Source organism: Gopherus flavomarginatus, chromosome 10, assembly GCF_025201925.1.
Source record: "Gopherus flavomarginatus isolate rGopFla2 chromosome 10, rGopFla2.mat.asm, whole genome shotgun sequence".
Taxonomy (NCBI): Eukaryota; Metazoa; Chordata; order Testudines; family Testudinidae; genus Gopherus; species Gopherus flavomarginatus.
Genome location: NC_066626.1, coordinates 42,635,104 through 42,662,764, shown reverse-complemented (window position 1 = coordinate 42,662,764; position 27,661 = coordinate 42,635,104). Strand labels below are relative to the sequence as shown.

General features: G+C 39.3%; 1 protein-coding gene across 3 annotated transcripts in view; it reads left to right on the top strand.

Moving 5' to 3' along the window:
• The window catches only part of DCAF17 (DDB1 and CUL4 associated factor 17), a 52,773-nt gene extending 27,326 nt beyond the window's left edge, over positions 1–25,447 (top strand). The window contains exons 8-16 of one of the 3 annotated variants that reach the window (XR_007768372.1): positions 697–804; positions 1,352–1,457; positions 6,017–6,159; positions 8,540–8,649; positions 12,579–12,666; positions 15,316–15,399; positions 18,368–18,523; positions 23,792–23,962; positions 25,103–25,447. Coding sequence is in view for 2 of the 3 variants with exons in the window: in XM_050916705.1 (XP_050772662.1) it covers positions 697–804; positions 1,352–1,457; positions 6,017–6,159; positions 8,540–8,649; positions 12,579–12,666; positions 15,316–15,399; positions 18,368–18,523; positions 19,220–19,408 (984 nt within the window). In the remaining variant the exon portion in view is untranslated. Of the gene's footprint in view, positions 1–696; positions 805–1,351; positions 1,458–6,016; positions 6,160–8,539; positions 8,650–12,578; positions 12,667–15,315; positions 15,400–18,367; positions 18,524–19,219; positions 22,308–23,791; positions 24,056–25,102 lie in introns of those variants that run through there. The other 2 variants (XM_050916706.1, XM_050916705.1) reach the window with 2 other exon arrangements.
• The last annotated feature ends 2,214 nt before the right edge of the window (positions 25,448–27,661 follow it).

The following is a 27,661-nucleotide window of genomic DNA, read 5'->3' as shown; positions in this document are numbered from 1 at the left end:
AGCGCCTGTTTGGCCCATTAAATATTAGGAATAAAGTTCATCTGTTTACATCCAGCAAAAGTTTGTTTGCATTTTTTGTTGTTTTCCTTCGTGGAAATGCATGAGGCACTCTGGACAAAATGAATGCTGCAGTATCATTAAGATCATAAGCACCTCTCCACAGACCTATCTAACATGGGTTCAGGTTCAGAGCTTAAACCTCCAATATTGCATCCTGAGTGATGCATTAGTAACATAATTAACTTTTCAGCTATGTGTGTCTTGGATTCCTGAGCAGAATGAACACTTGCCTCCAGTTATAGCAGCAAACCAGGAATCAGGATTAAAAGATTGTATTTCCAGCTCTGCTACTGATTTATCATGTGCTCTTAACCAACTTCATCACTGTGTGAATTTGTAAAAAACAGGGTAACAAGTTACCTGTTTTAGACGCATGTTGAGAATGAATGTCGGTAAAGATTCTCTGACTTCAGAGGGTACAGAAGTGCAAAGTATTATTACTGAAGTACAAAAGAATAGCTGATTTGCAAAACCATCTAAAATAAAACATCTGTCAGCAATTTTGGAGAAGAGCGTAGCAGGAAATGAAACTGTAAAACAAAGCGAATCAATTTCTATGTCAAGCAGCCTTAGTGTTTTACATTTTCTTTTTAATGATCTCTTTCCTGATGGAATATTTTCTTTTCCTTGAGCCAGATATTTGGGAACAATGTAACAGATGTTGCTTTTTCTCATGGAATGCTGATTGTGATGTCTAGCGTGGGTCTGGTCAGGCTCTACAGCTTCCAGTCTATCTCTGAGCAGGTAATGGAGTATGGAATTTGACACACAACCTACTATACTTTGAGGAAACTGATTATTATTAAATTAGCACTGTATATGAATATGACACTTTACTATAGGAGAAATGCACCAAACAAAGGTTAGAATCCATGCTCTAAGAAAATTACAGTCTAAGGTATGAATGGGCAGACTACCTTACCAAACAATTCCAATAGCATTATTCTCAAATTTTAAAACGTACGTAGGGTGGGTACATAAATAGAGATCTCACTCAGACTCCCCATAGAGACAGCTTACCAAAACAAGTATCTACAGCCTGCTACATGTCATGTCTGTCGTAACAGGAAGAAGTATTGAGGTTGGAAACCAATGGGCAAGGAAGACTCTTTGATATGAAATGGAATCAGAGAGAGTCTAGGCATAATAATTTAAATTCCTTTAGCCAAAAAAAATCTACTAGTACTTAGAAAACAAGATTTTAGGTTTAAATGAACCATTTGAGTAATGCAGTAAAATTGAACAGCAAACGTGTACATCACTAAAACCAATTTGTTTTGTATGATCTTAGTTCACAGAGCAGAAATTTGATTTGGGATGCAAATGCAACTGGAATGGTAAAGTTGGAATTGTAGGAAAGTATCCATTTGGACTTCCTTGTAACATTAAAATAACAGGTATTTTATCTTTTCATAATTGATACTGATGGCTGTTATGTTTTATCTGTTGATCTTTCAGTGTTAGCAAGAATATTTAAAACTGCTGTGTCATGTTGTGTTGTTGTGTACCTCTACTTTTAATTGGGTATTCATGTTATAATTCAGAATGTTTTCTGTTTTACTTCCAAATCCAAGAATTTACTAAATAGGACTTCTACAGAAAGTTAGAACAGGAACAAAACCGCTTCAGAAACTAAAAACTGTGCATAAACAGGAATCCCTTCACCTACCAGTGTAATACAGCCACTTCTGAGGTGGAACGTGATAGCTGTTAAATTGCACACAGAAATGCTACACAATAGTTAGGGCCCTACCAAATTCATGGTCCATTTTGGTCAATTTCACAGTCATAGGATTTTTTAAATAATTTCATGATTTGAGCTATTTAAATCTGAAATTTCACGGTGTTGTAAATGTACGGGTCTTGACCCAAAAAGGAGTTGTCGGGGGGGTTGCAAGGTTATTGTAGGGGGGATTGCAATTCTGTTACCCTTACTTCTGCACTGCTGCTGGGAACAGCACTGCCTTCAGAGCTGGACAGCTAGAGAGCAGTGGCTGCTGGCCGGGATCCCAGCTCTGAAGGCAGAGCCACCGCCAGCAGCAGCGCGGAAGTAAAAATGGCATGGTACGGTATTGCCCCCCTTATTTCTGCACTGCTGCTGGCAGGGCACTGCCTTCAAAGCTGGGCACCCGGTCAACAGCTGCACTGTCCAGCCGTCCAGATCTGAAGGCAGCGTAGAAATAAGGGTGGCAATACTGCAATCCCCCTAAAATAACCTTATGCTGGTCTCCCTCGTAAAATCTGTGTAATATAGGGTAAAAGCACACAAAAGACCAGATTTCACAGGCGGAGACCAGATTTCACTGTCCATGACGCGTTTTTCATGGCATGAATTTGGTAGGACTCTAACAGTGGTATAACATAGGAAGTGAGAAACAGATTACTGTATGTAATCTAAACTGCGGGGAGAACTCAAGGGGACAGAATGTAATTTATCCAAATTGCAGTTTGACCATTCTAGCTGTCCATACTGTGTCAGACACACTGAGCTTAATTCTTAGTGAAAAACTAACCTATTTTAGAAAACAACTCTTATGTCCAGCTTACAGATATGGCATTCTGTACTATTACTTTTTGTGTGTAAAGTTCTCAGATACAAAAGGCATCTTTATACCAGTGCATCAGAGATCAGAATCATAAGGTGGGTCCCAAGTCCAGGACTTCCTCATCTCAGCACATTAATTGTTTTTCTCTAATTAAAGAAAATCTAGACTTTTTCCTCCCTGCCCTTGCAAAAGTAGGAGCCTCCTACATTAATATTTGGGCACAAAAGTGCTAAGCTGTTGCCAGCTCCCACTGCTGTCAAATATGCACTTAGAATACCAGTTTTAGGCTCCCTTTAAAAAAAATAAAATAAAATCATGTGCCTTTTGTAGTCAATATTTTAACAAATATTGGAACATGATTCCATATAAAAAGTGCATTTTATATTTACATTAATTTTTATTGAAGAATTTCACATAGTAATAGCAGACAAAACAAGCCAGATACTTCAGCCTAATGCAAGTAATTCACAAAGATATAGTATAGAGCTAGATAATAATCTAAAGCTTTAATTTTGTAACATCTTATGAAAACAAGAAATGAGACTGTACGATGATCCAAATTGGATCAAGTTCTGCAAAGGAGAGGGAGTTTAGGAAATCTCTCTTCAGTTCCTCTCTGACGTAGTATACTAAACCATGATTTAGTGTTGGATGCCCTGTTGAGAATACACCTGTGTGAGTTTTGAAAGGCAGCTTATATTAGATACATTTCCAAGGTTTGTGGATCGTTAGAGTTTTGGATCATGAGTTTTAAAGACAGAGTAAAAGCAAAAGAAACCTTTTTGATCTTGAACTTTATTCAAGAACAGTTTGTGGTTAGGACATTTTCAGCTTCTGATGAACATTGACTATAGCTGCTGTTTGGAGATAGTTACATTCCTGTGTTTTTTGAGTTGTTTTCTTTTATGAGTGAGATGGCTGATTTAGCCTGTGCAGTGACATTTAGTGCTTCCATGAAGAAGCAGCTGATCTTTTTGAAGACTGCAGAGTCTAAACTTGTGCTTGTTGAAACTTAACTGTTTGAGATGCTATGTGGAAGGCTTGAAAGCTGTGGGGACTTGAAATCTTGAATTTTTCCACAGAAAAAATACATCCTGGGAAGAAGCAACATACGTTTCCCAGCATTGCTCTGCAAGGGTAACCCTGACCTGGAGAAACCACCTCTACAGCTGACAGGGTAGAGCAGTCTCCATTTGTATTCAGTTCTTGGCCTCTCTGCCAAGACTGACAACAACATAGGTGATGTGGACACCTATCCAAGAGGAACTGTACAGAGATCAATAAGTTAGTGCACATAGGTCACCAAACAGCTGTTGGCTGGTAATGATTTTCATGTACTACTGACCCTGGCCAAATTTGAAAGAAGCAAAAAACGCCTTCAAACCATCATAAATCTACTATCTCCCGTTTAACACACACACACACACACACACACACACACACACACACACACACACACACACACACACACACACACACACACACACACACACACACACACACACACACCCCCAACATTTGTTATGAGAGAAGTTAACAGTTTCATAAAAATGGAGAGGAAAATATCTTGCTCATTGTTTTTCCAAATTTAGAACAAATATACTAGTACTACCAGGAGCAAATCAGGCTTTGCATTTAGATGATACTGGAGTATTTTGTGGAAATGAACTAAAGAGGCTCAAATAATGATTGAAAATTGACATTTCTAGGAGGAGCTTTTAAGAACAATGACAGTATTCTAATAAACAGTGGACTGCTGGGTAATGGGAGCAAGCAACACATAATAAAGAAAGGAGAGGTGGGAGATAGTGATAGCAATTGCTGTGGTTTTGGGGTCTGATCTTTAAAATTGTTAGCAAAAGACAACATAAGCGTAAAGAGAGAGAGACTTGTGAGGTCTATATTTTTTAAGGCTGTTGTGGCATAAAATGGGCTCAGAGTTAGTAATTTAGTCAATCTCCCTGAACTTTTTCAGGATTCTTAGTAGTAAATGTTTTTATAAAGAAAATGATGAGCTTGTCAGGGAATGAGGTTTCATGAGGTTTTCCTCTAATTTTTTAACCAATTCTATTTGCTATCAACCCTCTTCCAGTACTTCTGATCTACCACATATTGCACTTTTCCCCCCAGAGACATCATTTATTATTAATCCTATGTTATTAAATCTTGCTTAGAATCTCCCTTTTTACTAAATGTTAGATCAGAGGCAGTCGTCTTCACTTCCTGTCCTAACCTACTGGCTGCAGCTAAACAGCTGCCACTTTCCAAGTCAGATGTGGTTTCATTCCCATGATAGATAAAGCAACTCCTCTCAGAATAGCTGGCTGAGCACTTTGGGATCTTGAGATGCGTTGGGGGGAAGGGGGGAGCACTAGCTAAATGTAAATTCAGGTATTGGATGCAGTCAGACTACTTCAAGCTGTAATTTTGTTCAGTCTCACAAATTAAGCAGCATAAAACCAGGTCAGAATTTGGCTGAGACATCTAGGGAAAACTCAAGGTGCTGCAAGAAGTACTGTGGCTGATTCAGTTGGTGGCATTTTGTTTCGCTAAAGCAGCACATAACCAATGCCTCTGCACAGCACAGGAGGGCACTGTACGGCTGTAAATTCAGTCTTTCAAAAGAGACATCAAACTGAAGTCATAATCAGTTCTTGTCATTAAACGTACCACAGTATATTTTACAAAAGCAGAGATGTGGGCCTTATTATTATTATTTATTATTATTATTATTGTTGCTCTGGCCAAACTCCAGCTCGGGTAATTACATTCCACCTATTTCAATTCCCCTTTTAATTTCAAACAGTCTTCACTTTCTGTCACATTGTCTTGTAGTATTGCAATATTCTGTTAAACAGGGCTGTTTTTCAGCCCAAAAGTTGGGTCCATGTTAGTGGCTGTAGAAATTATTTGTAGGATACTTGTTAGTAAAGGTTTGTAAAGTTTTCTGGTATCCATTTAGATTAAAGTTGCTATGTAAATACCTTCTCCCATTGTTGCACGGAGGATTTATATGAGTAGCTTATTAATGCTGAATGTAACTTGCTCCACCTGAGCGGAAGGGAAAACTAGATTCCTTTTGCCATTTACTGCACTGAGTCCTAAAATTTTCTATTTGTATAATTTATAAACTCAGCTGCAGATTACACTGATTGTGATTCCTCCATTGTTTTTTTAAGAGAGATGAGTGGGGGAAATATTCAAGTTCAGACACTTTCTTGCACGTAATGCCAGTTCGCTAGGTAGAAGTTAAGTTGCCCATCTGTACTGTATTTCTATGTGCACAATGACATTAAACACTGTAATGAGTTTTTAGATGTTTTTAAGAATGAATAATTTAATTAGAATTCTACAGACCAATGGAATTATGAGGATGTTAATAATGATCTTAACATTACACAATGTTACAGATACCCCACCTTTGCTATTTGAAGTGTCTTCCCTGGAGAACTCATTTCAAATTGGAGGATACCCTTGGCATTACATCATCACACCTAACAAGAGAAAGCATAAAGGAGTCTTCCATATTTGTGCTCTGAAAGACAATGCTTTGGTAATATATTCACATAGCAGCCTCACTCACCCTATCATCTGAGTAACACTTGGAGCAATAAAGATTTTCCCATTCTCTCCTACAGTGCCCTCTTAATGTGCTGATTGCCCCCTTGGCCAGGGAGTGCCATACTTAATGGGCTGCATCTATAGCCCAGCAATGCTGCTTCTGAAATTGCCAGAAGAATCAACACAAAGCAATGGAAATATTTTCTTCCCACCAGTGTTGCTTCTGGTGCTTCCTACCTTCCCCTGCACCCACAGCATTACCTCCTCTGTGTTCCCAACTCAACAGTGATGGGTTGAGCTGAGTCTTGTACCTATACCCTGCGTGGTGCCGTTTCCCACTGTCTACAGCCATTTTACAAATAAGCTGCTTTATTATTTGGCAATTGATCCTTTTACTCCTGGGTGAATTCTGCGCCACTGTGCACATACAGAATTTATGTGCCAAACAGAATTTTTTTTCTCCTGCAAAAAATACATTCTGTTGGAAAGTTGCTGCAATTATGCCTATCACCCACCAGGGGCTGCTGTGGTGCCAGAGCAGAGCAGAGCTCCCAGACCAGCCCTAGCTGCGGGTAGGGAAGAGAAGAGGCTACTTTCCTCACAGTGCCCTGCCCCTGGGGCCAGGTCAGGAGGCTAGGGGATGGTCAGCATTGGGCACATGAGGCTGCTGGGAAAGGGGATCACAGACTAGGGTTCATAAGGGCTAATGGTGCAGAGGCTGGATGGGAGTGGGGGTTCAGGGACACATGGGGACAGGGTAGGGAGATGGCTGAATGGGAGTGCAGGGACACATGGGAACAGAGAGGAGGTGCAGGGCCACATAGGGATGAGGGTGAGGGGGCTGTCTGAGGGGGGGGGTGCAGGGCCAGATGGGAGAGGGGTGCAGGGCGACATAGGGATGGGGGATTGGGAGCTGGCTGAGTGGGGGTGCAGGGACACATGCAGATGGGCAGATGTGCCTGACTGAATGGGAGAGGCTAGGGGTCAGCCAGGGTCTGCAAGAGGAAGGCTCCCTAACAGTCCCTCCCCGACCCCCCAGAAAACCTGTTCTGTACTTCTCCCACTCACACCCAACATCCTTCTAAGTTCACATCCAGACTTCTTCCCAGCAATTACTTCCCTCTCCCTCAGCTCCTCTGTTACCCCTGACTCTCCCAAATTGTTGCACTGCTTCTGAGGGAGGAGTGAGAAATACAGTTCTATATTGTAGTTTAAATAAATTATTACTCGGAGTTCTGCATGAATATGCCTACTAAGGAATCTATTTGTCAAAAAACATTTTCTGAATCTTTTTTGTTGTCTGTATTGTTACAGACATACTTGCTGACGGGTATTTTGAAATAAATTACCAAAATAATTGAAACTGAGTATATTGTATAATTTTGACAAATAAAATATACACAATTTTGCAGAATTTTAAAATATTGTGCACAGAATTCCTCCCAGGAGTATCTTCCTTTTGTGGTTTCTCTTTCAAAATGTTTTTGAACACTGTGTTTATAATTGTGTCCTTTTTAAAAAAGTTGTATTATCCACCATTTTGTCATTTGCTTGAGGTCACTTTTTCAGACTTTATTTTGGCTCCCTTGTTCAGACTAAAAACATATCAGCTCAGGATTCTTCAACTGGGAAGTTTATCGTCTATGTATGTCCCCATCTCTTAGTCTGTTGAGACCAACGTCCCTTCCTTCCTGTCTCTTTTAACATCAGAATATACAGGTCTTCAGCCTCATGGTGAAGTACAGCTGTACAAAATGTGGTGCTTTTGCTTCGCAGATCTCAGGCAAACCTCTTGCCCCTGGCTTTATTTTGTGTGAGTTCACACTCACAAAAGTTTGTTCAAAATTAAGTCAAAACAAAACTCTGCCAAAATGCCTGAATTTTGCCTAGTTTGAGGCTGAAATCATAAACCGTCCCAAGTTCACAGACCTCAGTAAGCTTTTCCACATACCTGCCCAGGTTTTGAGTTTATTTTAAAACTCAGTGCTAGTATAAAAGCTTTTCATAGGTCTCGTCCCAAGTCAAAGGTTACTTTGTTTTGAATTGCTGAAATGTTTGCAGGTTAGGTCTTTAATTTTCAATGTGTAGTTTCAGGAGAAGTAGGAACAGGTCTAATCATGTTAAAGGCCTTGTTCATTGGATACTAAACAATGTTACAACCCAGTGTGATGGAATTTCTTTAAGTCGTGGTGTTCCATAGGGTTTGTTATTCCCCTTACGGATTCAGCTCCACTGCTGCTTCAACTTTTTGTAGTGTCTATATGGTTATACCTAGTACTGAAAACGCCCAGATGTAGATGGGTTGGAGCTGAGCTTTTCCAGTTTAATCTCATCTAAATATAATCATTCTAAACCTTCTCTTCCACCTTCAGGCAAAAAATGGAATACAGGATATGAAGTGCTGTTCATTAGAACCTGACTGGATATATTTCCATCCAGATACTTCAGGCAGAATAATCCACGTGGGACCAAATTTGATAAAGTATGAGCAATAATTTTTTTTCAGAGCTTGTTGTTTTCATTAAAGAGGCTACTGGGTAACATCTAATTCTCATCCTGATTTTAGGAGATGGCTAAGAGTTAGACAGGGTAATTATGGGGTTCCAGGAGCAATGCCATTGTTAATGTGTGTAGAGTCAGAAAAGCACATCTGTAAAAATGATATCATGCGTTTTTTTACAAATTCTCTTTTCTTCTGACCTCCAAATAAAATGGCACATTAAATAATTAACATTATATACAGTTACGGAAGGGCAAACTGGATCCTTCGTGATACATGAGGTAGGAAGAACCCAGCTTACTCTTCCATGAGAGAGTGCATTTATATATAACACAAAATGTTACCTGTGCAAATTTATGATAATAGACCATAGAATACCATTGGCTTGATTAACAGGGATGAGAATATAACTCTTGCAGCCTTAGGGTGTTAAGATCCCAATTGTAACTATAAAAATGACTCCATCTTAAATATGTGTGCTTGTTTTCTTAACATGTTTTTGGTACTGTAAGCAAGAGAGGCAGTGCAATTAGGAAAAATAAACTGGATTATGTTCTGCCTCACATATCCTCCAGAACGCAACATTCTTTTGGAAGACACTACTACTAGCGATGATTACACGAAGCCAGAAAGACCAGGGTTTAATTTTCAGACACCAGGTTGAGTCTAGAGCACTATTAAAAGGCCATCTGCCAGAAAAGGAGCATGCTGGGAAAGGCTCCTATACAAAGAGTGGGCCCACAGTTATACTTAATAGTGCTCTTTAGAGAGAATAAGCTGTAATTCTTGTGTATGAAAATAGCTCTGAAATAATAGTAAAAATAGCTGTGATTTTGTTTACATAGGAAAACTTTTCTTTAAATTTGTATTTTGCTAATCTATGTAAAAATCCAGATGCTTTTTAAGAATTCCAGCTTCCACTATCACAAGTTCATTCACATGCCTTAAGCATAAACCTTTGAGACCTAAATCACTTTTTGGGTGCATAAGCTTTGATCAACTAATGCTGTGCATTTTCTATTTCCTACTAGCAGATTTAACCTCTTAAAATAAAACAAATCTGACTTTATCATTCAGACCATTGACCTTTCTCTACTGTCCTGCAGTCTTTGCTTGCCATTGCTTCTCATTGATTTCCACTCTGTACCTCACCCCAAAGTTCATTTATGGGAATTTCATTCCAAAGATTGCAAGTTTTTTGGCTTTGCACTGAAAGGGCACTTTACGTGTAAGCAGAAAATTAACACCTGAGGGAGCCAAGTAAGGAATCAGGCCAGATTTGCTCTTCCAATGCCATCTGAAAAAAGAGTGGAACTGCACCAAATGTTACCCCCCCAACTACTTTTAAGATGATCTACAAATGAGCCCAGCTTATCTCCCAGTCACATTACTTCTCCTTCCTGACCCATCAGTTTTAAATTTTGTACACTCTGGGATGTCAGCTCTAGAATATGCACAATTTGATTTGAATGTCTCATCTTCTGAGCACGCATTCAAATACTCCTGCAGTGACAAGCCCATGATAACTTACTTCCTAGCCCAAATAGTCCCAGACTGTTCCCCCACCATGGTGAGCATGCAATTGCTTTCTGATACTCCTACCATGTTCTACTGACAGTCTGATACAGACCCTCATTCTGTTCAGCTAAAAGATCTGAGGCCCAAGTCCAGACTGCAAGAGAAAGGATTTGGGATAGGGTGGACGGGAAAGAGGACAGAAAAATGTCATTCTTTTAACAATGAAAATTGTGGTCATTAAACTGAACGTACTGTAAACAAGTGGCCTTCCTTGAGGCAGCCCTGCCAGTGTTCCCTTGCCTCAGCTTCTCTCTTGAGTTCCCAGTAGGTCCACATGAGCTTTTTCTCTAGTCCTCCTACAGTTTATCAGCCAAAACACAGTGCAAAAGTCCCAAACCAAATGTCCCACAGCATAGTCCACATCAACCCTGTGCAAGTAATCTTTGAGCCTGGGCTTCATTCTTACCATCCTGGTTTCTTTTACCAGATGTGGACTCTTGGAGTCCTCCTCTAACCCTCCACCCCAGCACTTTCTTCTGGGGCACAACCCACTCTTCCTAGGGGGAATTCTCACAGTCTCTCCACTGGTTCCTCTGGGACCCAGCTCTCTGGCAAAGAGACATCAGCAGGTAAGTCTCTCTGCTGCTCCTCTTTCTGCAACCCTCTCTGGCTTTTGGCTTCATCTCTCTGGCTCAGAGGCAGCAGGCACTTTCTTCTGCTGTTCCTCCTGTTTTCAGCTCTCTCCTGCCCAGCTTGGGGACATTGGCCAGCAAACCATTCTTGTTGCTCCCTCCAAGAAACCACCTTCTCTCTGGCAATTCTCATCTCCGAGTCTTTTCCCAACAACCCAATGGATCTCACCAGGCCTCTTAGAGTTCCCCAAGCAGTGCCCCACCCTGTTAATTAACCCACCTGGAGCGGAACGGGAGAGCTGAGCCCATTTTCACTTAAAGGGCCAGCTACCCTGTTACACCCTATTTCCCCCAAATAGAAAATATATTTTAAGGAGACTGCTTAAGTGCTGGTTCTGAAACTTTAGTTGATCATTTCTTTACTTTTTAGAGTTTAAAATCTCAGCTCTCTATAAAATGATGTATCAGAGCTTTCTCCCTCCCCTCAAAGGAATAAATTTTCAAACTTAAAATTATTAATGCAAATATACTTATGAGAGTTTAATTTCTGTTGCTTGAATGTATTTTAAAAGTTAGATACATGCACTGAAGAACAAAATGTTTTGGTCACCTCCCACAAATATACAGTTGTTCATATCACAGAAGACATCTTTATTTACACTGATCTAGATTTTAACTTTAAAAATATTTTGAAAACAGGATCAGAACTAAATTTTGTCAGAGGGAAAGTATAGTCAAGGCTGTAGTTTTGAAGCCTAGTTCAGGAAATATCTAAACAATAAAGGCAGATTTCACTCTATTATATCCTGTAAGGATAGAGACTAAATTCTACTTCTGTATTGTCCCCTTTTCCTTTAATGTTATGTTACTGTGGCTCATTTTATCAAATAAAAAAAAATCATTTTATTAATAAAATTGGGCATATTTCTATAGAGAATTACTGTTCCCTAAAGGCTAGTATGGCTTATTTTCTATTACAGAGTGGCCACTATTTGTTTTGTGGTAGTGCCTAGAAGCCCTATTAGAAGATCATTGTACTAGGCAAAGAATACACACATATTCCACCCCCAAAGAATTACAGTCTTAGTTATCATATGTTGCTTCCATCAGTGGATCCTGAGCTGGTTCAACAGCTTTGTAAACATGTAGGAAGAAGTGTAAAACACTGATAACTAGCAATGTACCCAAACTAAAAGCCCATATCCAAGCCCTCTTCTGAACTTTGGAAGAAGTCAGATCCAAATTTCAATTGTGCAGCTCGGTCCCATAGCTATTCCTGAGGTTCTCTCAAAGGAAAACTTGCATATTGAGTGGTCTCAGTAGTATGCATTATGGAATGTTAAAGTTTAGTGACATAATTCTGACCAGTCCTCCCCTACATGACTCCAACTTAAGCTGAGAAGTACTAGACCAAAGAGTTACCACCAGCCTATAGCATCCAGAGGATTTGTAAATGAACCAGCATCAGGAATTCTAGAAGAAACATCTGCAGACTTCCACATAGTGGATGTGAGCAACGGTAGAATTTAATAAGGAAACATATTGTATATTCTAGAACTGATGTGCTAATCAGATGTAATAAAATAGCACAGATAAATGTGTTACAGTAATATCTTTCAAATGTGGTATATATTTACCCTGTAATATATTTGAAAGAAGTTATGAATGTAACTTATCTGTGCTATTTTAGTACATCTGATTTTAGAAATCACAGCATGTTAGATTTTAACAAGACTCATTTTATATCTTCTTTTTTTTAAGAATACTGAAGCTGAAGGAAATTGAAAATAATAAATACCAACAAGAAATTGCAGAAGATTTTGTGATTGTGGCCAACAGGCAGAACAATGTGAGGCTATAGTAGGAAATTCTTAATACAAACAATACATTTTACTTTTGCATGATTATATAGCATACGTAGGTGTTTTATATGCATATGTATATCCGTGTATTGTGTGGGCCTGATCCAAAGCCTATTTAAAGACACTTTGACTTCAACAGTCTTTGCATCAGGCCTGTGTGTGAGAGGAATTTCAAAGACAATTACATTTTCAGGGTATTTCAGTGAAACCTTTTATCACTTTTTAGGTTCTTGGCATCTATTGTGGTGAACAGTGCAAATAGTTGCCTTGGGTGTAAACCTTAAGCAGCATACAGAGAGATGGTTTTCTTTGGCAAGGAGGTGTCACTGACTTAAGTCATAATTATATGCAAATTTGATAGCGATGAAGTTCAAATGGCTGAAAAATATCAAGCCTGGCGAAATAAACATTTGTGACAGCAAACCACAAAAAACAAATGGGAATGCTAAAAAGTCCAAACCTGTCTCTGGTTACTGTTAGTGAAAACCCTTTGATGACACTGCTGCAGCTTAGAACTGCAGTTTGCTTCAGCAGAGACTTGTAGGGTTTTTCATAGTTTATGAATGCTGAGCCCCTTGCAGTCAGTGACACTGCTTTTGAAGTTCCCTCATAAATAAAAATGTGTATTTAAAAAACTACATAATGTCAATAGTAAAACTCCCATTAAATCAGATGGGGCAGGGGTAGTCCCAAGTGCACGACACTCCTTTTCTTTTCCTAGGATATTTTTTAGGGAGGATGATCTTGGTTTGGGAATAGGAGTCAAGAGATGTGCATTCAAATTCTGCCACAACCTTCTCTTGTGACCTTCCTTAGCCAAGACATGAAGGGCCCAATTCTGACAGGTGCTGAGGATTCTCAAATCCTATTCATGTCCATTGGGAATTGAGGACACTCATCACATTCAGGATCAGGCTCTTAATGCTTCTATGCTCCCATTTTCTCAACTATGCAATGGGGATAATAGCACCCACTTCACAGGAGTGTTGCAAGGATATATTCATTAATGTTCGTAAATCACTTTGAGAAAGTAGAAATAATATGGTGAAGATGGTGGTTTAATAAGAACACAAGAACAGCCATACTGGGTCAGACCAATTGTCCATCTAGCCCAGTATCCTGTCTTCCGACAGCAGCCAGTGCCAGATACTTCAGAGGAAATGAACAAAACAGACAATTATCAAGTGATCCATGTCATCTAGTCCCAGCTTCTGTCAATCAGAAGCTAAGGAACACCCAGAACATGGTGCTGCATCCCTTGATTTTTTTTATTGGCAGTCTTCTTTTACTCACCAGTGTACCTATTTGCTAAATTAAGGGTCTTCCATTTAAGAGATCCTTATAAAATGGATTGCTGCCTGATTATTTGTACCATAATTTCCTAAATATTAGATTATTGATGTAGGCCAAATAGGCACAACCCTGTTGATTTCAAAGTGGTTGTGCAGAGCCAGGTGCAGGATTGGAACCTAAATTGCTGGCTTGACTTCGATATTTCTAACTAACCTAATTTTTCTGTAGAAACTGTAATTACCTCTCACTGAAAAATACTCCAATCAACAAAAATAATTGAATCAACAACATTACACAATCTATGTGCTAGAATTTCTACAGTGAAATTAGGTTCACTGGCATATCAAGGGATAAAATAGAGGAAGAACAGGATAGCGGGGGAAATCTTTAAAGATATGAAAAATGTTCCTGTTTCCTCTGCAGGAAGTGGGGAACGAAATAGTTTTAAAGGAGGAAAAGCGGTTTAGTGCTGTCTTTTCTACCTTGTATTATATTATATCTTTATATAGCAGGGGTAGGCAACCTATGGCATGATTTTCCGTGACACTCACACTGCCCGGGTCCTGGCCACCTGTCCGTGGCTCTGCATTTTAACTGAATTTTAAATGAAGCTTCTTAAAAATTTTAAAAACCTTATTTACTTTACATACAACAATAGTTTAGTTATATTTTATAGACTTGTAGAAAGAGACCTTCTAAAAACATTAAAATGTATTACCAGCACACAAAACCTTAAATTAGAGTGTATAAATGAAGACTCGGCACATCACTTCTGAAAGGTTGCTGACCCCTGTTATATAGTTTTAACCTCAAACAGTCCTAAAATGCTTCACCAACCACATGGGGTAGGGATCATCTTTTTGCATTTGTACAGCATGTAGCCATGACTAGGGCTTCTAGATGCTCTAGTACTACAAATAATAATAACCACATAGAGCATATTAAAGTCCAACCCTGGAATAGATGGTGGCAGCCAGCCTGGGCATAGCACAGTATTGGGACAAGCTTTGAGGAAAGTTTGGCAAAAGGACACAAGGGTTCTTATGGAGTCTTCAGTGTCCTCTCAGCTCAGACAGGAAATCAGATTTTTAGGAGGGCTGTAAAACATCTCAGCTAAAACAATGAATGATGCTTAGTAAAATGATTTATTTGCTCCTGTACAGACTGTCTATACTTTCTGTTTAACTAAAGATAGTGTTGCCTTTTAGTCTTTTTAAAAGCTTTACCAAATTTCAAATAAAATGAATGTACTGCTTAAAAAAAGTATACACATCCTATATTATTACCCGCCACACAAACTTACACCCTCTCTCTTTTTCTTTTTTTTAAATTCTGTGTCTAAGGTGAACAACTCAGTAACTGTAACTGCTTCTGGCCGAGTAGTGAAAAAGCGTTTTAACTTGCTGGATGATGACCCAGAACAAGAGGTAATTGTGATACAGTGAGCTAAAAAGGACCAAAAGACTGGCCAAGGAGTTGAGCCATCAAGAACTTTTAGCCACATTAAGTACTACATTCATTCTTTATTGCTCTCCTTCTGCTGCCTTCATTCCCCTCCCTTTGCTTTCTTCTCCCATCTTTATCTCTTTCTTCTTCTTTGTTGCTACTGGTGCCTGAAAGAGTCTTCCTCATTTAAGGACTGAGCCTAGTCCCATTGAAATCAATGGCAAAGTGGTATGAGACCAAACCCTTAATGTGAGAAACTACAACCATTCTCTCCATTCAGATCTCTCCTTAAAACATTTCTACTGACAAACTTTTCAGTAGTAAATACAAAGAAACAAAATTTTAAATGATATTTTTGTGTTGAGACTGGATCGTCCAATTCCCAGAATCTGGTCTGTGGTGTCTGAACTACATTTTCTCTCCACTCCGCTGTAGCAGGTAAACTCAACCCAGGGACCATCTGTTCCTCTGCTATGAACAGAACTGAGCACACACACATACATTATTGACTGTGAACAAAAATACTCTGTCACTAGTCACTCATGAAATTTTTCCTTGTTTTCAATATAACTGAACAGTTTAGAAAAAAGTGGGTGATGGTGGGAACTCCTGTGACATCACTATTCGGGTTTAAGCTACAATGTGGCTATATAAAATCATAGGACTGGAAGGGACCTCAAAAGGTCATCCAGTCCAGTCCTCTGCACTCATGACAGAACTAAGTATGATCTAGACCATCCCTGACTGGTGTTTGTCTAACCTGCTATTAAAAATCTCCAATGATGGAGATTCTACAACCTTGCTAGGCAATTTATTCCAGTACTTAAACATGCGAGAACACTACTGAGCAGGTCTGATTCAGATCCTCAGATTAATTATGATGTATCCTTCCTGCTTGCTGATCTCTTCCCAGTTTTATTTCTTCTTTATTTCATTCATTCATTCAATCTTTGCATTTTGTTTCAACTTGGACAAGAAACAAGTATGGGAATTACTAGTTCACGAGGCTGGAGCTTGCCCCTGCTCATAGTCTTGAAGTACAGAAAAAGGGGCGAAAATCTTCAAGTAGCCTTCTTTTTCATTTTGTTAGCTTATATTCACTTTATTTTACCCTGGATATAAATACATTATAGTCTTGAAGACTATGAAGAATGTGTCAAGCCTGCTGTGGCGTTGCCACTCCTAAGTAATGCAGACATCGAAAAGGGGGGGAGGGGAGCAGAACAGGGTGTGAGAGAGTGAGAGACTGGTGGTTGAATCCCCCAGGATTCAATGTAAAACTTTTTGCTAGATCATTCTAGCTAAAGTGCTTCAGCTAAACCTCTCTTCTCCCTAGTCTTCTCTTCCCAACCCCACAAAGGTAACTAAGGAATGAGCCAGAAGACTTTCTCCAGTTATCTGAACAGCACCTTTCTGAAATAGGACTGTTATATCCACACCTAAAGACAGGACCCTGATATGCCCTTAATTAGAACATGGGTTGTCAGATAAATAACGTTTGGATAGTTTAGGCTACACTGTTATGAAAAGAGGTCTGAAGCATCTAATTGGCCAATGAAAGTTCTGAGTGTTTGGATACCCATGTAACTGCACAGTTCGCCACTCTTTGGTCAGGTTAGCCTGCCTCAAATTTTGATGCCAATGGATCCTAACTAGAGGGGTTAGTCAGCCATCTTGGTAAATTGCAGGGAAATTATTTAAGTTTTTTTTTTTTAATGGAATATTTTCAAATTAAAAACACTACATTGCTGAGGTCTTCACACAGTGTTTGAAAAACATATTTTAGCTCTCAGCTAGGACTCAGCTGAAATTCACACTGAAATGAGAATTCTAATTCCTCAGCTTCTGACAACCATTTCCACTCTTGTTTCCATGGGAATGGATACCAGCTCAGTGAAAACAGGGTAAGTTTTTACATAGCCCTTAAAGCTTGGAGTTAATTTACATTCATTTATAATCAACAGAATAAAAATTCCATGAAGACACTTCAGTAGTCAGAACTCCAAAGATTTTGTTCCTGCTATTGAGCTTTACGCTCTGAACTATGTAGGAAATATATTTCCTTGGATTTAGACAGGAGAAGAGCAAAAAAGTCATTTAGGGTATGTCTCCGGTGCATCCGGAAGTGAGCCTCCCAGCCTGGTCCACAGACTTGTGCTAGCGCTCTAAAAATGGCGGTGTAGACCGTGCTTACTTACATGTGTTGATAATAGCTTTTCCAAAACAGCCTTTCCCCCATCCTAAACTGGAGCTGCTGACTGTATATATGTAGAGGTATGTAACTTTAAAGAGAGGCTGCAGGAGTTTTTGTGACATATACCTCTACCCCGATATAACACTGTCCTCGGGAGCCAAAAAAATCTTACCGCATTATAGGTAAAACCATGTTATATCGAATTTGCTTTGATCTGCCAGAGTGCGCGGCCCCACCCCCCGGAGCTCTGCTTTACCGCATTATAGACGAATTCATGTTATATCGGGTTGCATTATATCGGGGTAGAGATGTATTACCCTAGTACATTTCTCAAATCTCACAGCCTAGATGTTGACAACAGGTTTAAATCATATTGCTGCTAATGTGTATAAGCAAATGGCACTGAAGTGGTGCCTTTCTTCCTCTCCCTCTTGTTGTTTACAATATTCTGTCTTACATTTCCTATGTGGTGTGTGTGAAACCCTTATACTCACACACAGGACCCTATTTTCTCTTCTTCCTCTTATATGGGGGCTCTGCTGAAATGCACTGAATAGTCTGTGGTTGAAAAGATGCCTATAGCTTACTATCTGGATGGCAAAGATTTTCCTGATGAATGATGGCAGATCTGTGAACCGGGACGCTTTCCATTTCTTTCCTTTCCCCTTCCCAAAAAAATATGTAAAGTTCTTTTAAAAATAACTGTAAAAGTCTATTTATTAACTGGTCAACTTGAGATTTTGTTTTTTCATAAGACTTTCAAAATTGTGGACTATGAAGATGAGCTGGATTTGTTATCCGTTGTGGCAGTTACTCAGATAGGAGCTGATGGGAAAGCTCACCTTGACCTGCACTGTAATGAACATGGGATTCTACTTAAGAGTATTCCATTAGTGGAATCTTGGGATGTGGTGAGTATAATCCACTGAATTCAGTTTACAGTAACATTCCCCTGTATCCACTTAACACACCGCTTTGCGTCCAAGTAACTGTTTTGTTCAATTTTTCGAGTCAGATATATAATACAGATCCCACTGGCAATTCCCATGTACAGTATCTGTTGCAGAAATTACTCAGTTGATTTTCCAAGTATTCTGTGATACAGTAGTTCATTTATCTGAAAATCTCCATAATCTTAATTCAGGATTTCTCTCAGTGTGTACCAATTGCACAGAAAAATGTATCTTTTGACAATTATAAAATGCTTAATCAACCTAAGCCTTGATCCCGCAAACACTTATGTGAGTGCTTAACTTTACAACCTTTGAACAGTCCGACTGATGGCATTGGAACTTCTCATGTGCACAAAATTAAGTATGGGCCTAACTCTATGGGAATTTATGTATTTAGACACTTAATTCCCATTGATTTTAATGGGAATAAGGTTCCTAAATACTTTTGAAATTCTGGACCATGGTTTCTAAACACTGCCCTTGCTTTATCTGAAAGACCAATTATCCATATATGCTTGTTGTCATGTGTACTAGGAAAATGAACAGTTTTCTGCTGTAATTTTTTAATCAGTTCTAGGGAAGTTATATTTACATGGTACTTACACCAGCCTCTGGAAAATGAAGCTGTCATTCAAAATTATTTTCTCATTGCAGACTTACAATCACGAAGTTTACTTTGACAGAGACATTGTGTTACATATAGAACAAAAGCCTAACAGGATCTTCATCTGTTATCTTTACCAAATGGTCTGTGATAGTGCAGAGGAAGATGAACATTCAAGCCTTGAAAAAGTGGAGAGAGTTTTTTGTAAAAAAGGGGAGAGAATTTTTGAATGTTTTTGAGAGAGAAAGACTTCTGCATAGACATCACTCTACACAATATCCATGGATTCTGTCTCTTTGGACTAGTCAAATATTATATTTCAACCACTGTGTGTTAGAGTGTATATTTTGAGCTTAAGTATTAGTATTACTGTCAGGGTTTTTTAATTTCTCTTTTGCATATAAAGATAGTTGTATGTATTTTCATAGACCACAATTTAACTTCATTTATTTACCTTTTACTTTTGCTACTGATTATGATATTGTAACACAAATAATGATCAGATTTGTTGCCCTTGTCCACCAACCAGTTTGATTGAAATACTAGATATCAGGCACAAGGCCTTGGACTTACTCACATCCATACTGTTCCATATTCTCTTTTACTTATGCTTGGATCTTATACTGTAACTTTCTTTTAATTAGTCTATATTAAAGTTTTTTAGAATAAAATTATATATAGAATAATGTGGTTGACAGTTCCAGGGCCCCTGCTACCACTGGCAAAACATACTTGTATTGATACTATCTAATATTGGAATCCTTTTGTCACTTTTTTAATTCAATTTTAAAGAGTTATTTCTTAGGGACATTAATGGTGTATATTAAAATAGAAGATTTAAACAATATGATCCTGAACCCAACAAATATTTAAACATTCAGAATACAACTGCATCTTGCAGTACCTAGGCTGTTTTGGTGGATATTTTGTATTTTATTATCCAATATAAAACAGGTCCAGAAAGACAGTGCTTATGTTACATGTAGAAGTAGTTCAGGGTCTTTTGAATGTGAAAGTAGTTGAGACCGCCTACAGATCCAGGAAGAGGGCTGTGGTTGACAAATCCACTACTCAGGCACAGTGGAACCGCCAAACACAAGGGCAAAGCTCCCCTGCAGGAGACAGGGCTTTCCTCAAGGTCTGGTCCCGTGCTGTGGAACGAATTCCCACAGGAAGTAAGGACCACCATAAACCTCACCACCTTTCACTCCATGTGCAAGGCATGTTTCAACTTGTCTTCTCTTATATAAACACACAGCATCTTGTAGATATTTTAAACAAAATCTACCAAACAAAAACACTACACCACACACACAATTCTGTCCTGAGGAGAGAATAAGAGGATGAACCGCATGTGACAGATGTTTATTACATCATTTAATGCACTACTTGAAGGTGCTAAGATAATACAGTGATGAATGCAGTATAGGAACCTACATAGAATAGAATTTTAATCAATAATAACTGGGCTCTATTCTGAAATAGTAGCGGTATCAATATAGACATAGCAATCCTGCCAGATGCTAAATTATCTTAATGGAAGCCAGTGGGAAGTAATAAGTAAGAGTCATTAGTGAGACCTGGAAAAATGTCACATGGACTGAAGAAAAGAAAAACTAAAAAGATATTTCGTAGGCAGTAGACCAATCTCCAAGTACCCAAAAAACTTACATCTCTGCCAGGGCAGTTAAGAGTTACACAAAGAGGGTTTAAAAAACCCCAAATGTAAGTCTCTTTCCCCTTACTGGTTTTAGAGTTGATTAACAATAGACTGTTTGATCATCAGAAGGGCACACTACATATTGCATTACTCTTCTGTGACACAGAGGCCCCATGCCACCCTGAACAACTAGCTTTGGCAGGAAGCAATAAAGGCAGACACGCACAGGAACTTCCTCAGAAGTTCCAACTGGGCAGAACTGATACTGAATCTGTCTCCCTGGCAATCTTATGGCAAATCTTTGTTATCTAAAAAAAACCCACTCAACCTTTTCTTGACACTTTTTTTCACTTTTTGTTTTCCAAACTGGTGTTTTATGATCATTACATGTGGTCAAAGCACTTCTCTGAATGAAAAATTTCTATTTCCAATTGTAAAGTCTTCATTAGCCTATTTATACATTATACAATGGAGTCAGCTGTTGATCTGAAAATCTGTTGATGTTTGCATGGGTTTGTGACACTTTCCAAAGACTGTGTGTACAGAGACAGGAACTATTGTCCATTAACAACAAGTAAGCAGAACATTTGCACTTCTATTTATCAGTTTAGATCAATTTATAGTTCCAAAAATGTTCTTGTGATCTAACAGTATCTGAATTCCAAAAGGCAAGGGGATCACTGGTATCTAGTAGTTAGTTTCAGCTGCCCTGATCAGTTGAAGGCACCCCAATTCACAGATGTGATAACTTGTAAGTAAAAGGTGGCATATACGATATAAATAGAGCGCTAATAACATACTGATCATTAATATTATTGTGTGGTGTACAGAGGACAAATTCAAAATTTCAAACATATTGCAAGTTATGTTATTAAAGTCTGTCTGCCAACAGACAAAGTAAGGTGGTTTTGCCACCTTGAAGATATTTCCAAAGTACATTAAGAGAATATTGGCCTGCAATTTACATAGATGATAAAACAGGACCATCAAGACAGCAAGGGTGAAGGCTGCAGGAAACATCAATTTGCAATTTAGCAAACACCAGTGGGTGGGTAAGAAACCAGCAAGGTACTTTCACCAGCAGACTCTATGTCACCTTCTTGACACCTTGAATGAACTTTACGTTGGGGCGGGGCGGTAATCTTCAGAAGAATCTATTTCAAAGGTTCACTGGACTATACAGGAAAGGGACAAAGAACTCCAAGTTTTATTTCATCTAAGATGACAAAGGAACTGAGCACTTAGGACTTTGTAGGAGATACTGACCAGAGGGGTTAGTCAGCCATCTTGCTGGAAGGTAGAAAGATGAGACTCTTCCCTTGAACCAAGACTGTAGTTTTGTTAAGTCAGTCTCTAAAAAATGTTTTTCGCTTTTATTTCCTTGTATCCATTTCCAACTCTATCCTTTATATTTGAGCTCACTTAAAATCTTTTTTTGTTAATAAACTTGTTTTAATAAACCAACCCAGTTCTGTGTATGATTTGAAGTGACAGTTAATGTGGCAAGCTGCTGGGTGTTGTATCTTTAAAGGGACAAACAAATATTGAGTGAGAGCTGCATAAGACACAGACACTCACTGCATACTTATACGCTGGTTGGGAGCATCCAGACGAGGGAACTACAACAGCAAAGTATTTTAAGGCACTCAGGTTACAGGGCAAGTAGCGAAAACCCCCCACTGGTATGGATTGCACCCTAGAATATCACATTCATCCAGTACTGTTTTATTAAAACATGTTCTGTCATAAAATTTGCTTTCATATAACTTCACTTTAATACATACAATGGTAGAATGATATCAAATCAGACTAAAACCAGGCAGACTCGTTCAGAGTATATGACAGAAGCACACAGACATGGAGAGTACTCTTCTCTTCCTCTCCCCCTCTCTCAGTGTTCAGCTTAGCAAAAGACCGGCACTGAGCAGCCTTTATGTTCACCTGCACCACATAACTAGCAGTAGTAGTCATGAAGCTCCCAGCTCACATGTGGCCTGAGAAAATGGGCAATGTCAGGCTACAATACCCCTGTGTGTTCATGTAATGCTGTCTCCTAGTCACACGTTAGGGATATACACAGAAAGTAGCCATGGTTGCAGTGATGTACTTTGGGTCTTTATCATTTTGCTTCAATAGGCATTTCTGCTGCCCCTTCAGTATCCCAAAAGCACACTGGACCACCAATTTGACATGACAGAGGCAGTAGTCAAATTACCAGTTGTTAATATCCTCATAATTTTCCTCAGAGTAACAAAGGGAGTGCAAGGTCCTTGTTAAATCACAGCTGACACAGCAGCAGCACTGGTATCTCTGGTGTGTAATGAAAAGGTATTCTTGCATATCCCTTCCTGTACAAGCTTGAATGATTCAATATAATATTCTAGCACCATGAACCTTGCCAAGCCATCTTGTGTTTGCATCCATGAAATACCATCTGTAGTCAACCACAGCCTGCCTGATCAATGAGAAGTAAGACTCAGTTGTAGAATTCGGAATCTGATTAGGGTAACAAAGAATTGGAAAATGAGTTCCCTGAATGATTCCAGTACAGTTTGAGAAGCTTCAGCATTGTTCAAAACCATCCATTATTTCAGGATCACTCGTAACCTTGATCACACAAGTCTACAGCATCTACTTCATTGCACTCCACTCCTGTAGTCCAATGTGATCTTCTACATGCCAAGGAGCATTAGTATGTGTTGAGGGCTAGTTCCCAGATGCCTATGACACCTCTCGTCACCAGGGACAACAGCTGTCAAATGTGTTGTTTTATGGTGTAAGCTAAGCCTTTGTAAGGAATCTCAACCACAGCTGTCTCAGCTAGTCACTGTCAGTCTAGGAGTCATAACATTTTCCCACCAGTGGATAGAGCCTGATCTGGCTCAGAGTCTGCGCTCCTCGCAATTCAGTTCAGCATGTAGGTGAACCCAAATCTGTACATATCCCCTGGTATTCTTTTCAGGTACCACCTCAGAATGCTCTGGATATTGTTACCATTTCTGCTCTGCTCTTCCTCCAGTATGTCATGCGTCAAAATTCAGAAGTTGGAAGATGCAACTATCAGCAGTGACAAAAAGGTCTCTGATACCAAGTGGCAACTGTGACTGCCTTGGAAGAAGATTATGGACTTTATGTAAGAAATTGTATAATCTTAGGTAGAAAGAAGGAGTGTTGCTGAATTACACATAGGCCATGGTACTGACAGCAGCTGATAGGGCATTATGAAAGAGATGCCCAGAAAGTCCTAGCATTAACTGCTAAAAAGAGGTGGAGAGGTGGGTGTGGACATAAAAGTACAGTTGTGATAGAAGAAAACATGCTATTTTCACAGACCAACTGTGTAATTTACAACACAACTGGTTAAGGTGACCAATCCCATAACTGGTAACCTACAATCCTAGCTGCAGTCTGGGTGAGATACACTGGAGGATTAGAGACTTGAAATATTTATAATCCCCAATCCACCAATGGAATCTGATTGTATGGGCTTCTGTACCTGTGCAGAATCCCAGTTAAATCCAAACAAACTTTCATTTTAAAGATTAAAAAAATAGCCTTTATTGGCTGCAAAAATAACCTTATATGTGAATCAAATGTAAACGGGTAAAGTCCTGTGTATGGACAGCCCCAATTCATTTCAGGTTAGATTCTGAAACACAATATACAGCCACCAGAAAAAGGTGACATGTATTGTGCCACTGTCATCGAGGCCAGTTTTGGCCTGCATTCAGTCCTAGTCTATTTTGATTTCCAGCAGACTCAATATAAAAAGCACTAAAGCACTTCTTTGGTTGCTGCTGTTGGTGAGGCCAAACTGCTGTGCAATCTCAAACTAAAGTGAAGTCTGAATAGATATATAAAATCAGGCCACATCTGGCCTGTGGACCAGGAGCTTGATAACTATATACCAGCATGTGACTGTGGAGCAGTTACCTTTCTCTGTTATAACCAGTGTAAAATAGATACTTGGAAATCACTTATATTAACTGAATTATTCAATATGCTAAACAGTAAGAAATATTAGTAAAGTGGAAAAATTCCGCGGATTTCCATATGGTTCCAATTGCAAGAAAATTTTTTTTTGATATCCACATGCTCAACTCAGCATAATTGTCTCTTTCAACATGAAAGCATGGCACTGGCACAAGGAAGAAGGAAGGAAATACCTCTGAAAATTGCGTGTAGCTTTCCAATGCATTTGAAATAAAGCGGAATATTTTATTATTTTTTCAGGGTTGCTCATTTGAAACTAAAATCTGCATTTTCTTTCCAGGCAGCAGTTCAATGGTTTAAGATCTGGAAAGCTGTGGGTTTAGCCCAACAACAAGATTTGCCTGGACTTACAAAGAGTGAAATGCTAAGCATCCTTAATTCCTACTGATTTCAGCGTGAGCTGTGGGTGTTCAGCATCTCACAGGACCAGGCCCTTACTTCTATCATTCTATGAGATTTTCAAATAAAATTCAGACCTTCAAGAATTAGAACAAGGATTGATGCGCAGTCACATTGACAGAGATGTCTGCACTGCCAACTCTTTGTGCTATATGGATCAATATGTGACTTTCCACAAGTTCTACATTCAATTACATTTGTTTTTAAAGTCAACTTTAATATAATACTCAAGATCATTAAAACATATATCACAAGAAAAAAAACTCACAGCGTATTACTCACTCACCCCATGCCTCTCAACCTTGCAGTGCTATGAATCACAAATATTGTATAGCATTTTGTTAGTCCATTCTTGCTCTTTGTCCTTTCTATTAACAGCCTCTTTCTTTATTGATCCCCATTCTCCTTGATCCCTCTTCCTGCTCATAAGTAAAATGCTGCTTATGTGACTTTAATTGATCTGTAATACACTCCCATTACAAACAAAATAATGCCATATTCATGACTGCAATATCTTCAGTTACCTTTCCTGCATATGCTGAATCCTTTTTTTCCTATATCCATTAAATTAAGAGACCCTGAGAAATTACATTTTTGATTCAATATATTAACTATCTTATTATCAAATCTATGTACTTGTTTTCCTTTTGAGAAAATCACCATATATCATCCTAAATTCCATGGACCTCTTTTTACATGCAAACTGTGTCACTGTCTTTGGTACAACAAGCCATATCCTTTTTTCTCTACAGTTTGCATGTTGCTATTATCTGCAGTGGTTGAAGAAAGTATGCCAAAAGAGTCCTGGGGAACAATTTTCAAAAGCATCTAAGTGACTTAGTAGCCTAAATCTAGCACAAGGAAGTCAACACTAAGGCTTTGAAATTGTCTCTTATCCACATTAATTTGTATTCCAAATACTTTTAAAAGATAGTCTTATAAAGAATTATGCCTTAATATTTACTTATGCAGATGTGCAGGTATTTAAAAAGGGAAACTTTTGTAATTATATTTCAACTTCAAATTCATCCAGACATGGCCACTTGAAACTCCCCAGCTCCTGGTTTTAGCATACACCCAATCATGATTTTAGCAAATATTTCTATTTTGTCACAAAGTAATGTCCCATGTAGCTATCAGGAGGGCCCACCAGAATATGGCTACCAACCTTTTGATACGCATTATTTAAACAGAAGCAATCTTTTGGAACATTTCTTGCATTGCACAATAAGGAAACAAGCACTTGGCTGCAACTCCTCCCTCCGTCCAAAACCTCCAACCATTATACATTCTTCCAGCACAACAAATGGGAGTAGTGAAACAGTCAAAAGAACTGAGCTTCTTTCTTGGTACAGCTTTTGCGTAGACATCATAGTTACCAACATGTGAAAATGTTTGTCAGCAACAACTCACCTCATAGGCTGAGTGTACCAAATCAACTGGGGATCCTGTGCATACTCTGGTGAATTTTAGGCCATTTTCTTTTTATTAAGGAGAGATGAAAAAAGCAACTGGTAGGAGGACCCTACAATTCACCAGAATTATCCTTCCACCAGTCCCAGGCCCCTGGCTTACTTGTGGAGTTTTCTCTTGAGAAAAATATTGCTCATCATCGGTCCCCCAACTTACCTTTTCTCTTCATCTGTCTGATTGCAGGCTCACCAGGCAGTCCTCAGTGTGGGCTGCCTCTCATCCTCATCAGGAACAGGGTGGAGGGGACAGATGGGAAGTGGCTAAAACCAGAGGCAGTCAGTAGAGGTAACAGAACTCCAGCTACCGGCCTGTCTACCTACCTCCACTGTGTGTTCACATGCACATACACATACCTTAATCCCTACTCAGAACCACATAGTTGCCAAGCTTTGTGCAGCTCCACGTGTGAAATGTATGCAATTTTTTTTGTCTAATTTGCATGTCTGCAAATAAACTTCAGCTTATAGTCAGTCAACAAACCTTGCTCCAGGCAATGGTGGAGGTCAGGCAAGGAGCTGCACTAAACTCATCTGCTATGGTTTGAATAGGTGGGGGCTGGAAAGTGTCTGGAGTGTTAGGGTACATGAGATGGGTGGTGGAGGGTGCCTGGGGGTAGAGTTGGCTGCTGAGTGGAGTGGGAGACTTGGGGACTGGGGAGGCAGGGAAAACTGCATAGCTGCCAACTTTTGTGCAGGATAAATGTATATAGGACCATAAACTTCAGCTGAATGTCAATATGCCCTGCCCTAGGCAATGGAAAGGGGTCGAATATGGAACTGCACACACCTTGGCATGAGTGGCTGGCAGGTGGATGGATGCTGAGGTGTGTGTGGGGAGCAGGCGGGTGCTGCATGCCGGCTGTCAAGTAGCTAGGGCTGCAGGAAAGCTGGGTGGGCAGTGGCTAAAGGCAGCTGAGGTTGTGGAGGTGTCTGGGTGGAGGAGGGGGTGACTGGGGAGTAGCTACAGG